At 36.5% G+C, this 15,309-nt stretch overlaps 1 protein-coding gene across 1 annotated transcript; it reads left to right on the top strand.

The window, feature by feature from the left end:
- The first annotated feature begins 4,549 nt into the window (after window positions 1-4,549).
- On the top strand, window positions 4,550-10,109 carry LOC143636653 (MMS19 nucleotide excision repair protein homolog). The gene is made up of 16 exons (XM_077104193.1): window positions 4,550-4,625; window positions 4,708-4,770; window positions 5,234-5,288; window positions 5,395-5,492; window positions 6,241-6,399; window positions 6,485-6,544; window positions 6,623-6,811; window positions 6,899-6,949; window positions 7,031-8,119; window positions 8,220-8,293; window positions 8,392-9,295; window positions 9,388-9,499; window positions 9,577-9,653; window positions 9,734-9,814; window positions 9,906-9,985; window positions 10,070-10,109. Exons 1-16 carry the CDS (start codon window positions 4,551-4,553, stop codon window positions 10,101-10,103), a joined length of 3,201 nt encoding a protein of 1,066 aa, XP_076960308.1. The 5' UTR covers window position 4,550; the 3' UTR covers window positions 10,104-10,109.
- The last annotated feature ends 5,200 nt before the right edge of the window (window positions 10,110-15,309 follow it).

Here is a 15,309-nt window from a genome sequence, read left to right as displayed (position 1 = left end):
GAGCGCTCTCCCGTTCTTGAACGTCATCGCAATGGGGACGACGCGAGCGGAGATGTAGAAAAACTCCCGCTTCCAAGACCGAAGACTGCGCTCGGTAGCGCAGATCTTCAAACCCTTGATCCGAGTGACCAAGGTATACCAGCCCTGGATGCACCTCCAGGAGTAGAAGGTCATCAGGCGGTCGACGCGGGGCTCAACGCCCAGAATGTGGCACGCCCATTCAAAGTGGCGAACCTTAGCGATCGCCATCGGGTGCACCTCCGTCAAATGTACACCGTGTTTCTCAAGAACACGGTATACGAACTTCGTTAATGGGAATCTAAGATTCCCATATATGAAGAATGAGGCATAAACCCCTATTTTGCCCTTAGGGGCATCATACACCGTCTGGTGAGGCTCTGGAAACTCAGGCTCGTAGGGCTCGAGCATGAACTTCTTGACGATATAGTTGTATAGATCGACAGAGAGAGCACACTGGCACTCGCCAGCAATACTCTTGTCGTCCTTGTCAGACGCGGACATCGGGTTCTCAGGGTATACGTCGGACTCTTCGGCAGTAACCTCAGGATCATGAGTAGAAGACATTTTGGAGGTATGAAAGAACGATTTCAGGAGAATGCTCGACGGAAAAGTTAGAGTATTCGCCAGAAATCGTTTAGAAGAAGAAGAGTGAAGTGAAGGTGTGAATTAAGAAACACCCTCTCCCCCTTTATATACTCATCGCAATGAATGCGATGAATTTAATGCGGAGGAGAGAGAAAGCGCAGGCGCAATGAGACGATGACACGTGGAAAGCAAGCTGGCAACAGCTGTCGACAGGACGCGTGCCGTAAAATTCGCGCCCACGTGCCCGAAAACTCGCGCCCACAAGCCTGAAAAAGTGTCTGGAATGACCATATACTGTCACGTCGCCATAACTTCCTGCACGTCCTGAAACTGTCAGAAGAAACCGTCGGACGACGCTAACGTCCCTTCAACAGTTTGGACTGTTCTTATCCTTTCACCAACTCTTCGAATTTCGAAAAGATTCAAAAAGATTCAAAGATTCAAAAATAAGAGGGAATATACCCCCTTACCTTGGAAAGCGAGAAACCATAAGACGAGTGCGGGTACAGTGTCAAGGCGAAACCCTTCACATACTTAGCACTTGCAGGGAATTGAAGCCAAGAAGGATCTTATGGACCATGCTTGCGGAAAGAGAAATAACACCTCCGCATGACGGGAACGTTGAGAATTAGATTGTTTGAAGCTTCAAGATGGAATTGGTAGTTTAACATAACTGATCACTATGTCCAAAACTACCAAAACCTCGTGAAGAATCTATGCAAGTGAAACTCAACGTTCCCGACGTGCGAAGGGGTTAAACACCTACTCGCATCATAACCAATGATCAGGCAGAAAAGTCAGGAATTTCTGCGAGTGACATTAGGAAAACCGCGGGAAGAATCCCCACGGAAAACCTTAAAACTAAAAACCCTTTTCAAAACCCCTTGCTTAAGTCCAAAAGTTCACCTCACTTATTAACAATTCATGAGAAGAACAATGGACTGGGGGGACTTGAAGAGGTAGGTCCCAGCAGAGCCCAGTTGGACCCGCAAGACTCACCTTGAAGAGGGACGTCTGCGCAAAGACCAACTGGATCCGCAGGACCCACCATGCTCAGAGAGATGAAGACCTTACGCATAGTACGCCAGCTGTTCCCGCAGGAAAAGCCTCCCAATGGTGAAGTACCCCGCCTGTTCCCGCAGCTGCGGATACAAGCCATGAGGGAAGGCTACCCGCACTAATAGTAAGGCTACACGCACAAGGCACTAACTCTTAATAATTCAGTAATGTCACCTGAAGAAGGAATGAGCAAGGCGGGAATACTCCCGCCCAAATGAGCCAGTCCGTACGCTTCTGGAAGATCTTTTGTACTATACCTGCCAAGGTATGGACAAAATAGACAAGATCTGACCAAAGCAGCCCATGAACCAATCACAGGGTGACAGCTCACCGACAATAGTACGAGGAGGAGCATGCTCCAGTACAAAATGTCACTATCAGCCGCTGCCTACCCACCAACCCTCATCGTGGCACGTACATAGCCTGTAGTTGGTGGAAAAGGAATAGTACACAGCCGGCCATGTCACTATCAGCCGCTGCCTACCCACCAACCACCAGCATGGCACGTACGTAGCCCACAGTTGGTGGAAAAGGAATATTATACAGCTGGCCGTACCTGCTTGGAAACCTACCTTCGGCTATAAATACTCCAACACCTTGGAACGGTATCATTATCTTATATCATCATATATCATCTGATATTATCTTATCTTCTCTAGCTATTTCTCTTAATATACACTTATATTCAGAGCAATCTAGTCTGATTCTCACGCCGGAGGGTGGTCACAAGGAGGAACCCCCCCTTCTCAGTGACGAGCTCACGGTGTCTGTTTTGCAGGTCATCAGAAGAATAACCATCTTTGCCGGACCTAACCCTCGTGGGAAACATCTACTTAACCCTAAGATTATCCGTAATTTGCCGGGGTCACCTAGTGTTTCTTCAAACATGGATGTGCGGAGTCTTCCTCTACTCAAAGGTTAATTTTATCATCGACCATTTACACGTCGAATGAGGATTTTCTAGAATGAACACCATTTAACTTAATAGCAGAGATTGAACTTGATCAGGTTTGTTATTATTATTTCGATATTTTGTTCCAAATATATATATATATATATATATATATATATATATATATATTTACGATTTTATACAACATAACTACATTTTTATAATTCTTTTTCAAGCAGATAAAATCAGTCGTTATCCTTGCAGCTATTGTGTACATTCCACCAGTTCAGGAGTGGCATTATTTTGCTTGTGGGAGGTGCTCGAAAGCATTACAATTGAAAGAAACTCCTAACGATGACGATCTTTATGAGTGTTTGAATGAAGGATGTAAAGGAATGGATTTACTACCAATTTCGAAGTATTTATCATATACTTGGCTGTTTTTTAATTTTTAATTTTGTTATATTTTTTTTTATTAACTTTGTAACTTTTTTTATACAGATTTAGGATCCATATTCGTGTTCAAGACACTAGCGGTACCGTCTCATTAACATAATGGGACATGGATGCTTTTAACATATTAAATGTTACCACAGAAACATTAGTGGAGGAAACCAAGGGTGTAAGTATATACATTTAAACAGTGTCTTAATTAATAATCACATATCTGATATTATTATGAATAATTATTTTTTATTTCTCATTGTTCAGGGAATTGCTATACCAAGTGTCTTTAACACTTTCCTTCAGAAAAAATATGCTTTTAAAATTGATGTCAAGGAATACAATATTAAGAGAAACGCAATGAATTTTAATATTGCCAAGTATTCTGAAGATCCATTCATAGTGAACAGTTTGGAAAAGAAGTTCAACACTGACCTGGTATGATTTTTAATTTAAAACTTATCAGTTTTATTTTATTTTAATTATTTTACTTTATTTATTTTATTTCTTTACAGCCTGAGATGTCTGAAATAAACCTGATTAGCAGTGGAGATTGTCAATCGGAAGACACGGTATGTAACAAGGTAAACATTTGAAACCTTTTAACACTATCTTCATATCTATGATATGCAACAAAATAACATCTTTATTATCATTTTTTTTTCAAGGAAATTATATCATTTACCGGTGAGAATAGCATAACTTCAATTTCAAATGGTGAAACAAACCGTCAGAGTTCTCCACCATCCAATTTAAAGAGAAAACTTGGAGACATATATGACGTTGATTATCCGCCTGTTGCAAATTCAAGTAATAAATCCAAAAAAAAAACATGTTTCATGTGACAAGTCAGGAGATAACAACAATCTATTAATTCCAAAAAAGGAAAAATAAATGTGTTGTCGTCACTTTTAAAACAGTTTTTGGTTTTGTTATTATCTTCTTTTTGAACTTGCCGGTCATGTTTTTCCGGTATATTGCGTTTGTGGATTTTTTTTATTGGTTTGTTTCATGATTGGTTGTTTGGTAGCGTTCACATTTCAAACTTTTTAAGGGTTTATGAATAATGATTTGCAATAAAATAACAATATTTTTGTTAGTTTTTTTTTCTATATTTCAGTTTTGTTTTATAGGTAAACACGTTTACATGGTTAGCTTATTATTATTCTTATTATTATTATTATTATCATCATCATCATGTTTTATTTACTGGCTTGACATTTGATAGGTTAGAATTATGTGCATTATTAATTGTTATGCCTTGCAATAATAAAATTTCTTATTTGTCGTTTTCATGTAATCAATATAATAATTTTTTTTTACATTTCGGTTTTTTTTAACAAAACCCGTGTGTTACATGGGTTATAACCTAGTTTGGTTAATAGATTGATATGATATTTTCACTTTTACTTACAAAACCACATCCAATAAGCTTCGTTTAACATCTTTAACCACCGTCCACCGCTTGTTCTGTTCTCTTCTTATAACAATAACACCAAAACCGTTAAAACCCTTGCTTTGCTGCTACACACAATCAACCGAGTCGCCGATGGCCGATTCAACTCAGATCAACTTCGTTCACCACATTGAGTCCTACGTTGATTCTGGATCTCCATCTCAACAGGTTTAATTAATTTAACTTTAACCTAATTATTCATTCCGTTATCATAGCATTACATTATAACCTAATAATTGTTTGATTTCAGGATGCAAGTTTACTCGCACTTGCAAAACTCGTCACGAACGATATCATAACTCTCGAATCACTGGTCTGTTATACGGTTTGGATCAAATACAAATTAAATTGACGTGCTAGCTGTGAGAATCAAGTAGTGCAAACGTATATACGACATAGTGTAATTACACTACGATGGAATTACATAATTACACTGCTTGTATATATTATTACACTATTCGACAGTCAGCACCTTAATTTAATTTGTATGCTAATCACTCATTCATGTCTAATTGTTACTTGTTATGATGTATATTGATACGGTTTGGATGAAATACAAATTAAATTAACGGCTAACTATGCGAATCAAGCAGTGTAATTATATATACAACATAGTGTAGTTATGTAATTACATCGTAGTGTAACTACACTACACTATAATTACACTATGTATAATTACACTGCTTGAATCACACAATTAGCACGCTAATTTAATTTGTATGTTAACTTTTGCCAATGTTGATATTAGTTAACTATTGTTTTTAACTTTCTTTTAGGTTAGGGAAATGGAGATGTATTTAACTACTACGGATAATATTATTCGTGCTAGAGGTGATTTATATATTTATTTATTGCTGTTTAATTGCACAATTTAGGTTTATTTTTTATTTATTGAGCTTGTGATTGATGCTAGTTTTTTATTTACCTTGCTGTTTAGGCATACTTCTGCTTGCGGAGTTGTTGACGCGAATGTCATCGAAACGGTTGGAGAGTAATACAATTCATAGTTTGATTGGGTTTTTTGCTGATAGATTGGTGAGTTTAATAGAGTATTACTAAATTACGGGTGGAAATGAGCTGAGTCGCTCGCGAGCTACTCGAGATTAGATAGATAAAAATCTTGAGATAAGCGTGAGGCTCAAATGAAGCTCGTTCAGTTATCGATCCCGCTCTCGAGCCTTGTGTGTGCTTAAGTTTTACCTCTTGTGGATTTCTATGCATTAATTTCACAATGCACAGCCGAGTTCGAACTGAACTTGGCTTGTTTAAGGTACCATACGAACTCGAGCTGAGTATTGGTTCGATTAAGGCTTTCTCAAAATATATATAAAATATATAAAAACATGTAAAAATTAATGTAAACGAGCTAAACCTGGCTTTAAAAAAGACCCACGAACTGAACTCGAGCTTACATAAGTCAACGAGCTGAACTCTAGATTATTTGAGATCAGGCTCAGCATTAACTAATAAGTAATAAACAAACCGACCCCGAACTTGAAAAAACGACCCACAAGCTTGAGCTTAATTGAGATTTGAGGTCAGGCTCAGCATTAACTAATAAGTAATAAACAAACCGACCCCGAACTTGAAAAAACGACCCACAAGCTTGAGCTTAATTGAGATTTGAGATCAGGCGCAACTTGGCTCGTTTACACCCTTATCCCTAATTTAGATTTGACTAGCAAGTGTATACCACAATTTATATTCAAACACATTAATATTGTTTGTTGTCTTATACTGTGGTTTCACTATAGTATATAATATAAATCTCTAATATTATCAGTCAGATTGGCGAGCATTGCGTGGTGCCCTTGTGGGCTGTTTGGCTCTAATGAGGAGGAAAAGTGACATTGGTGCAATTAGTGGCAGTGATGCAAATGCAATTGCTCAGTCGTTTATGCAGAATCTGCAAGTTCAATCTTTAGGACAGCATGACAGGAAGGTGATACATATGCACCAATTTTCATCCTTTAATCTTCACTGGCTTGACCTTTTGAATCTTTATATAATGCTTGTTATTTCTTCAGCTTTGCTTTGAGATTCTGGAATGCCTTATAGATTCTTATCCTGATACAGTGACGTCGATGGTAAACCTAAGTTATTCAGGATTTACCTTTTGCTTAACTATACGTTTCTTATGTGGTTCTAATATATTAATTGTGTAGGAGGATGAATTTGTTTATGTAATATGTGAAGCTATAGATGGTGAAAAGGATCCACAATGTTTGTTGCTCACATTTCATCTTGTGGAAAGATTGGCACAAGTGTATCCGGAATCTTCTAGTTCATTATCAAGCTATGCTGAGGATCTTTTCAACATTTTGGGATCTTATTTCCCTATTCATTTTACACACGTAAGCCTACTTAAAAATCTTTTAATTTACAAAAACACCCGTTCTGAGCATCATACTATCATCTCATGTTTATCTTTTCATTTTCAGCCAAAAGGTGAGGATGAAGTGAAAAGGGAGGAGCTTTCGAGGGCATTAATGGTATTACGCCGTTACTTAGTATTTTTTAACCGTTATAAATGTTTTTGTTTTACGGTTTATAACTTGTTTAATCTATTTCAGCTGGCTTTTGCATCTACGCCCCTCTTTGAGCCATTTGCTATACCCTTGCTTCTAGAAAAACTTTCTTCATCTCTTCCATCATCAAAGATTGAATCCTTGAAGTATCTTAACAATTGCATGGATAAATATTCTGGCAATGGAATTCATGAGCAAAATGAAGCTCTTTGGTCATCATTAAAAGATATAATATTGACTTCTGCACCGTCTTTATTGACTTTTGGCCCAGGACACCAGGAGAATAAAGTTGCAGATGAAGCTCTTGTTGTTGTACAAAAGCTTATTCAGAAAGATAATGACTCAGTTTCGTTTCTAAAGTTGATTTTGAAGGATGTGGACGTAAACACGACTCTAAACAACCTTTCAAGTTATAGTAATTATGATAATATTACCGTGACAGATAAGCAAAGATTAAACGCAGTTAGTCGAATTCTACATGTGTCGGCTGCAGCTTCTGTTGCTTCTTGTAATGCAATATTTCAAAGTTTTTTCTCGGCATTAGTAACTGGTTTGCAATCAGCTTCTGGTGGACCTAAGTTCGGGCACCTTTATGTATGGGTTGACTTACTTACCGCTTGCAGAACTTTGGTCAATCCTGCAGAAAAAACCGATCTTGACAAAGAGACATGGTGCACCATGCTTTATAACTTCTGTCCTTTGTTAACTTGTTCATTTGTCAAAACTATGAAAGAAAGCACTCATGATATTGCAGTTACTGGTTTAAAGATTTTGGCTTCATTTCCAGGAAGTTTCTTGCCTGTGTCAAAGTCAACGTTTGAGGAAATTTTGGTGGAATTTACTTCAATTATTATTTTCAAGTTTAGTAATGCATCTAGTTGGAGATCTGTACTAAATGCATTAGTTGAAATTGGCTCACTTATTGAGAAATCTGATGATTTTGAGAAAATGGCAAGCTTTGATATTATTGTTGTAGAGAGAATGTTGACTTTATTTTCTTATGATGATTTATCAATGCCATTTTCACTCAAAGTGGAAGCAGTATCCAAAATTGGTACGACTAATTTGAAATATATGCTGAAAATTGTCCAAAAGTTTAACATAGCTATTTCTACCGACTTACAAAAATATTGGGTATGTAACTATGTATTAAATCCTATACTTTATGGTTTAACAGAATTTCTTTTATTCATTTATTTTTTCGTTGTTTTATTAATGCATTTTGTTATTATAGCTTGATGGAAACTCAAACTCAGCTGAACATGCAATGCTTCTTTTGGAGTGCTATGTTGACAAGGTGTTTCCGTGGTAAGTTTTTTTTTCCCTTTTCATAATGCCCTTTTTATAGTATATGTTTGACTTTGTTGACTTCTGGAAGTAACATGAAGCAATGATTCAATGACTAGGTTTCAGAATATGAAAGACACAAACAACGTACCTACGCAATTTGCATTAAAAATTTGGAGTGAAATAGAACACAACACACGGTTTTGTAACAGCCTCAACGAAAAAGTAAGTATGTTGTATAAGAAGCTTATAGAAACAACCATGAACGGAATGAAGCACGCAGTAGCAAGTTGTTCAGAGGATAGTCAAAGCATGATTCTTGATAAAGCCTTTAGCATATTTTCTTCAAGCACAAGTTTTCAAGTCAACGGATCCACACAACCTGTTGACTTTTCTTGCAGAGACGAGTGGGTTATATCATTATTCAATTCAGTAATAATCGCACTTAATCCAAAAACACAAGTAAAGAACACGAAAGAAATATTACATAATATCATGAGAGCTCTTTCAAATGGGCATATTCCATCAGCTCATGCATTGGGATCTTTATTCAACAAGATGCAGTATTTTAGTTTGGAAGAAGCCATGGATATTACATTTAACAAGTACATAGCGGGTAATTTAAGAATAAGCAATGATATTATTATTGGATTAGCCTGGGTCGGGAAAGGGTTACTTATGCGGGGCCATGAAATAGTGAAAGACATGATCAAGTTTCTTCTCAATTTCTTGATTTCAAATGAAAGCATAAGTTTGTTTGAAGACCGTGAAGACCTAATGAGAGCTGTTGCAGACTCGTTTAATATTATAATGAGTGATTCTGAAGCTTGTTTGAACAAAAAGTTTCATGCAACCGTTAAACCACTTTATAAGCAACGTCTTTTCAATATGGTGATGCCAATATTACTGTCGTCAATAGTGAAATCGGATTCATCAGTACGTTATAAAGCCGTTGTGCATCGAGCGCTTGCACATGTCATATCTAATACTCCACTGAGTGCCATTCTTGGTGAAGCTAAGAAAGTAAGTTTATCTTTTATTTATATAATATTGCTTAGTTTTACTTTGATAATGCTTAGTGCAATGAGCTAATGATGGGATTTTTAATTTTGCAGCTCATTCCGTTGATGGTAGATGGTTTAACGTGCCTGAGTGAAGATGTTGAAAACCGAGACATTGTCTATAGCCTCCTACTTGTTTTATCAGGAATATTGACTGATAAAAATGGTGAGACTTCTTATATGTTCTTTTTAATATTAATTAAACTGGGAGTTTGTTTATTTATATATTCTTTGCATGTGCAGGTCAAGAAATTATTGTGGAAAATGCATATATGATTATTATGTGCCTCAATAAACTTATATTCTACAAGCACATGATGGTATGACATTTGCTTTCGACTTGTTTTGAAGGCCTAATCTATTTTTATAATTAAAATTTATTTGTTTGTGACATGTGCAGTTGGTACGTGAGACGGTGGTTCAGTGTCTGACTGCAATGTCTGAGCTGCCCTATTCTAGGGTATATTGGTTCAGGCCAGAGGTTGGATTCTGTTACTAATCACTAACTGACTACTGTCAAATTATACATTTTTGTAATGTTTCATCAAACATGAATTTGTTTATATTTTCAGGTGCTACAAGCATTATCTCGAGCACTTGACGACCCAAAAAGAAGTGTCAGGCAAGAAGCGGTTAGATGTCGGCATGCATGGTAATATATATTAATATTATACTTGATAATTTGTTTTTTAAGATTAATTCAGAGATATAATTGTTTCTGTTATTCGTTAATCAGGGCCTCAATCTCATCTAGAAGTCTTCATATTTAAAACTTGGGTAAGATTTTCTATCCTTCATAGACAGCCCGCAGATCCCAAACTCACCGGACAATGTACATAATTCATTCTGTTATTAAATGCTGCAGGCTCATCATCTAATACTGAAATGTACATAACTCATGCATCTAGCTATAACAAATTTGGAGGGTATCTGTTGCTGCATATTCGTTTCCTATTTATGTAATTTCAACTTAGATTCTTTATTTTTCCCAACTATTTTTTTTTGAGTTTTAGCTTTGAGTGAATTATTGTTTTTGTTCGAGTCATTTGTGTTGGTTCTCGTATTAAAATCAAAACACATGCGTTGTTTGCCTGTTTTGTTTGTGTTGTGCGTTTGTTTCCGCAAAATGACTTCTTTCATGAATAGTATTAAGGGTTATAAACGAGCCAAACCCGCACTTGACTAAACTTAAGTTCAACTCGTTCAACTTGAGAGCCCGAACCTGACCATGTCTGAGCTCAACTTCTGACCACAAGCCATCTCTACCTACTTTACGAACTTGATTCAACTTAATTACTTTTCATGTAAATTACCTAATTATTTATAGTTAGAAAATTGACTATAGTTGTTTGGCATTGAACTAAATGGTGGTTTGTATTGATATGTTTTCGAGCTGTCGAGTGACAATTGATCCATCTATTAAGAAAGGACGTGGGGGCCTGCTTTATAATAAAGGGGGCACTTTTTTCTCTTATGTGCACTATATTGTTGTGTTTTATTCCTGAAGGAGTGATCTGTGATTAGGCCACGTGACGACACCTGCCAAGGCCCTTTCATACGGATTGTAGTACGAAAATAGTTCTTCAGCATCTGAAAATCTAGTGAATCGGGTTCCATACTCATGAAAAGTGGGGTTGAAGCATGTTATGCAACTAAAACAACTTATCTTAATCTTACTAATACCATTCAAGACCTATAAACAGAAGCTTATCAACCTACCAAATATCACTCGTAGCAAAAGCTAATGGTAATTTTTATCATAGATTAAACATACTTACATTTGTATTTGTAAACTAGATTGTAATATTTGAGCTTGATTCAACTTTTAAGATTGTAGCAAGCTATGTAGACCCGCAATGGGTACGAGACATGGGTACGGTGACGATATGGGTACGGTGAATGACAAAACACAATAATCTAAGATACGGATACGACAAAGGTATGACAAGAAAAATAAAAATAAAATAAAATAAAAATATATTAAACTAAACAAAGTCCAAAATAGATATATATTGATGTAAAGTGCAAAGTGTAAAGTCCAAAAACACTATATCAAGCATAGGTAATTAATTATCAATAATCAAATCATTTTCAAATTCTGGTTCATCTAGCGAGAGATTGGCAACCTCCAAAAACCCAACATCTTCCATTGAATCAAAAGCATCTCCACCCACATCCCACATCTTTACATCTTCATTTGGATTCCTTGACAAAAGTATTGTGGATGTATACCAAGTCATGAGCATGAATTGTAGTCAACTTGTTCCTCCTAAGCGAGTGAATAAATGCATTAGTACTCCAATTACGCTCAACACAAGAAGAAGAACTAGGTTGTCCAAGTAATCTAAAAGCAAAGTCTGGAGAAAAGGAGTTTGGGCATCAAAGTTAACCCACTAATTCTTGGGTTCCATATTACCCATTTGTGTAATACTTGTTAAATCCTCAAAAGGACCAATCTTCATTGAAATCATTGCTTACTTTTAGAATCCTCAAGTAACTATGCATCACTATAATATCTACAACATTCAGAAGTCGAAACGTAAGTAAATAATAGAAATCAAGAAGCATATAGTTTTAAATCATATACCTTGGATTTAAAGAGTGAGCTAAACAATGTAAGGGAGTGTTATTCTTCGCCCATCGAGCCTGTAAATATAATGTGCATCATAAAAGAGACTTAATTGAGATGCTGGGCGTTCTTTCTTATAGGTCTCAATCTTCACATTCTCAACCATCGAATCCCACATCTCATACACCAAGGGTAAACATGGCTTGTCGATGTCACAAACTCTAATCATCTCATATATAGGTCCAGTGAAACTAAGAATATATGATACTTTTTCCCACCATTCATCATCCACAATCTTTTCTTAAACAAAGTTTGCTTTTATAGTGTCATCTTCTCTATAAGAAGATCATTCTTCGCTTGTGACCATAGCTTGAAGACCCATTTTGATAAGTTTCAATCTCTTAAGCATCACAATGATGGAGGCAAAGCGAGTATCGACAACCGAAAGCAGTCTAATAAGAGAAAACTTGGTGAAAATTGAGAGTCTCATGTCATGGTTCATGATGAAATTTTTTATTGCAAACGCATCTGCAGGAACTTCTTTATCCATTTGCACACTTCACATGGTGTTGCATTTGTTTCCACATACGTTGGTGAACAAATGTTCTTCAAAGCAAGATTAAGCGTTGTAAGGCCCCCGACCCTAGGTGCCCTACCTTAGTGTTGGATTTACTCATAAACTCAGTTTGTTACAGCGGAAGTCTATACAAATCGCAACGGAAATTTAAAATTTTTATATAACAACTTCCTTCTCTATCTATTCTTCAATATAGATAGCCTCGTACGCGCCTCGAGCTTGTCACGTCATCACAATATATGCATGCATACTAAAAGTCAGCTATACGCTGAGTGAGTTCTAACGTTTCTTTACTTTTCATAACATACGATTTGCAAATACATCACATCTTTCATACATTTACACATAGCATAACGTTTATAATCTTTATTACTTTCTCTATGTCTGTCTATCAATCATTTCATAACTATATTCATATGCGCTTGCTCCTAAACGAGCCTCCTACTCTTGATCATAACTAAGCCTCCTATTCTTGCTCATAACCGAGCCTCCTATTCTTGCTCATAACCGAGGCATATAAAGTTAGAGGGATTTTTCATCCTAACTTATTGTGCATGCATGAGGCCCGAAGGCTCTACGCATGAATGTATACACATTCTTCTATACATAGCATTCATACTCATTGATATTCATGTAATATTCCACGCAAGCATTAGTAGGATTTGTTCCCTAACTCTTTCTATTCTATCAGCTATCATTCAAACCTTCAAATATATATTAATAACTTACTATATAAACACGCTCCTACAAGATATATGCCATTAACTAAAGTTACATATATCTATTCTTTCACATTCGAGTATGCATACAGCCCTGAAAACGTTTAAAGGAAAAAGGGGGCTAGAAGCCTAGAACTCACATATAGTTGATTTCTCTCTGAGTTAATGGTAATACCCCTCCTTAGTTGTGCACGGCTAACTGTGTAATAATTACAAGTATTAATTAACTACTTCTAAACAAATCATACGTCTAGGTTAGTGAAGTCCCTAACAAACGGGGGTAAAACATTCTCATGAAAACGATTCTCATGGAAACCATTCTCATGAAAACAATTCTCATGGAAACCATTTTAAAGCCATATTTCTTCCGAGGTCCTTCCTTAAGACCCGATTTTACCCTTTTTATGGGTTTTGGGCCGTATCAACTTTGTCTCCCCGTGTCTTACAAGGTCCGAACATCACCTTTTTGTCCTACATCGCACTCGTTGGGTTACGGCCTACCAAATTTATATTTTTCTTACATCCCACAGCCCGATCTACTAATATATTAGGCTGCATGTCGAATCCGACCTTAAAAACTTAACCTTTTTATCGAAACTCACCTTTTTTGTTTCGGGTTTGGGTTCGAATATGGACAACCCGTGGATCTTAGAAGTGTTTCTTGTTGTGGGTGATGCTTGAACACGAATCTCCTTGATTCTCTAGGATTTTTAGAAGAATATGAGTTGAAGAGAGTTTGTGTGTGTTTTTGAGTGTGTAGGGAGAAAGAGATGATGAAAAATGAGGGGTGTTTGGGAAATTTGAGGTTTATATAGGGGATCCATGGGCCCTATGGCCCATAACTTTCTCCTAATCATTCTCAAGCCCAAATCCAACACAATCCAAACACTATCACATAATTAAATTAACATGATATCCTTTACTTATTAACAAAAGTAGGATGTTACAAGTGTATGAACAACACACGGGTCCAATAGATATGAGGAAACTGACTCTCTATAATCTCTCCAGCTGCCTTACAATTTGCTACATTGTCAGTAATGATTTGCACAACATTTTGATGACCAATTTCGTTGATGACTTCTTTCATCAAATCAACAATAAAAAATCTATCTTTTACTTCCCCAAAACAATTCACTGCCTTAGAAACAAAGGACCACTACCTTAGTAGCCATGAAATTGATTTGAGGCTTTCTTGTAGGATCACTCCAACCATCACCCAAAATAGTCACACCTTTTTCCTTCCATGAAAACATACCCGGTTCCAATAGCCGGTGAACATTTTCTTTTTCTTTTAGTAGTAAGGTTGTTCTGAGCTTATTATAATCAGGAGGTATATAACCATCAATTTTGTTGGCAACAACAAACTGAAGAGCCCTGAGATAGTGTGGATTTCTACAAGATTAAAAGGTAAACATACTGTACAAAACATTCTTGCTATTTCTTGATCCAGTTGGTCCTTAATTTCAATATCAAAAGCTCTTTCAATAGGTGATGAAATACCTTTTCTTTTCTTAAATCCAACACTAGCTTCACATGGCAACCTGACTTCTTTCGCTTTTGATTGGGTTTTCTTCTCTTCATGCGCATCTTCTAACCGTTTCATCTCAAGTTTGTCACCCATTGTTGATTTCTTGCAAACACTAATCCCAGTACCTATATAAACAGAAAAATAAAATGTTTTATGTATAAAACTGTCACTAGCTGATCATTTAACTGCATATAACAACCCATAACAGATTACCTCTTATACCAAGCAAATGTGCTCTAACCATTGAATATGATTCTTGTCTGGTTTCATCGCAAATGTTAGCACTTAAATTTCCAAGTTCCTCCTATTACACCTTGCATTTTGATTTTAGTCGCATAGTCCCTCAATGGAGGTTCTTTGTAGATGATGATAATCCTTGTGTTTCTTGAGAAGCCATAATCAATGATGATTTGATGAACTGAGAATTCAGTAGAGATGATAAATTGAGAATTGAGAAGGCCGATGGTTGATGAGTAATGTATCAACGATGTATGGGAACGGGGAAGAATAGAATGGCCGTTCATTTTAATATACGTTGATATATAGGAATCTGAACAACTAAAACATAAAAACCCTAAAA

The sequence above is a fragment of the Bidens hawaiensis genome, unplaced genomic scaffold, assembly GCF_021521415.1.
Source record: "Bidens hawaiensis isolate Kalapana, Puna unplaced genomic scaffold, B.hawaiensis_p1.1 tig00008036_1, whole genome shotgun sequence".
Classification (NCBI taxonomy): domain Eukaryota; kingdom Viridiplantae; phylum Streptophyta; class Magnoliopsida; order Asterales; family Asteraceae; genus Bidens; species Bidens hawaiensis.
Note: the sequence above shows the minus strand (reverse complement) of the source record. Positions and strands in the feature narration are given on the sequence as shown.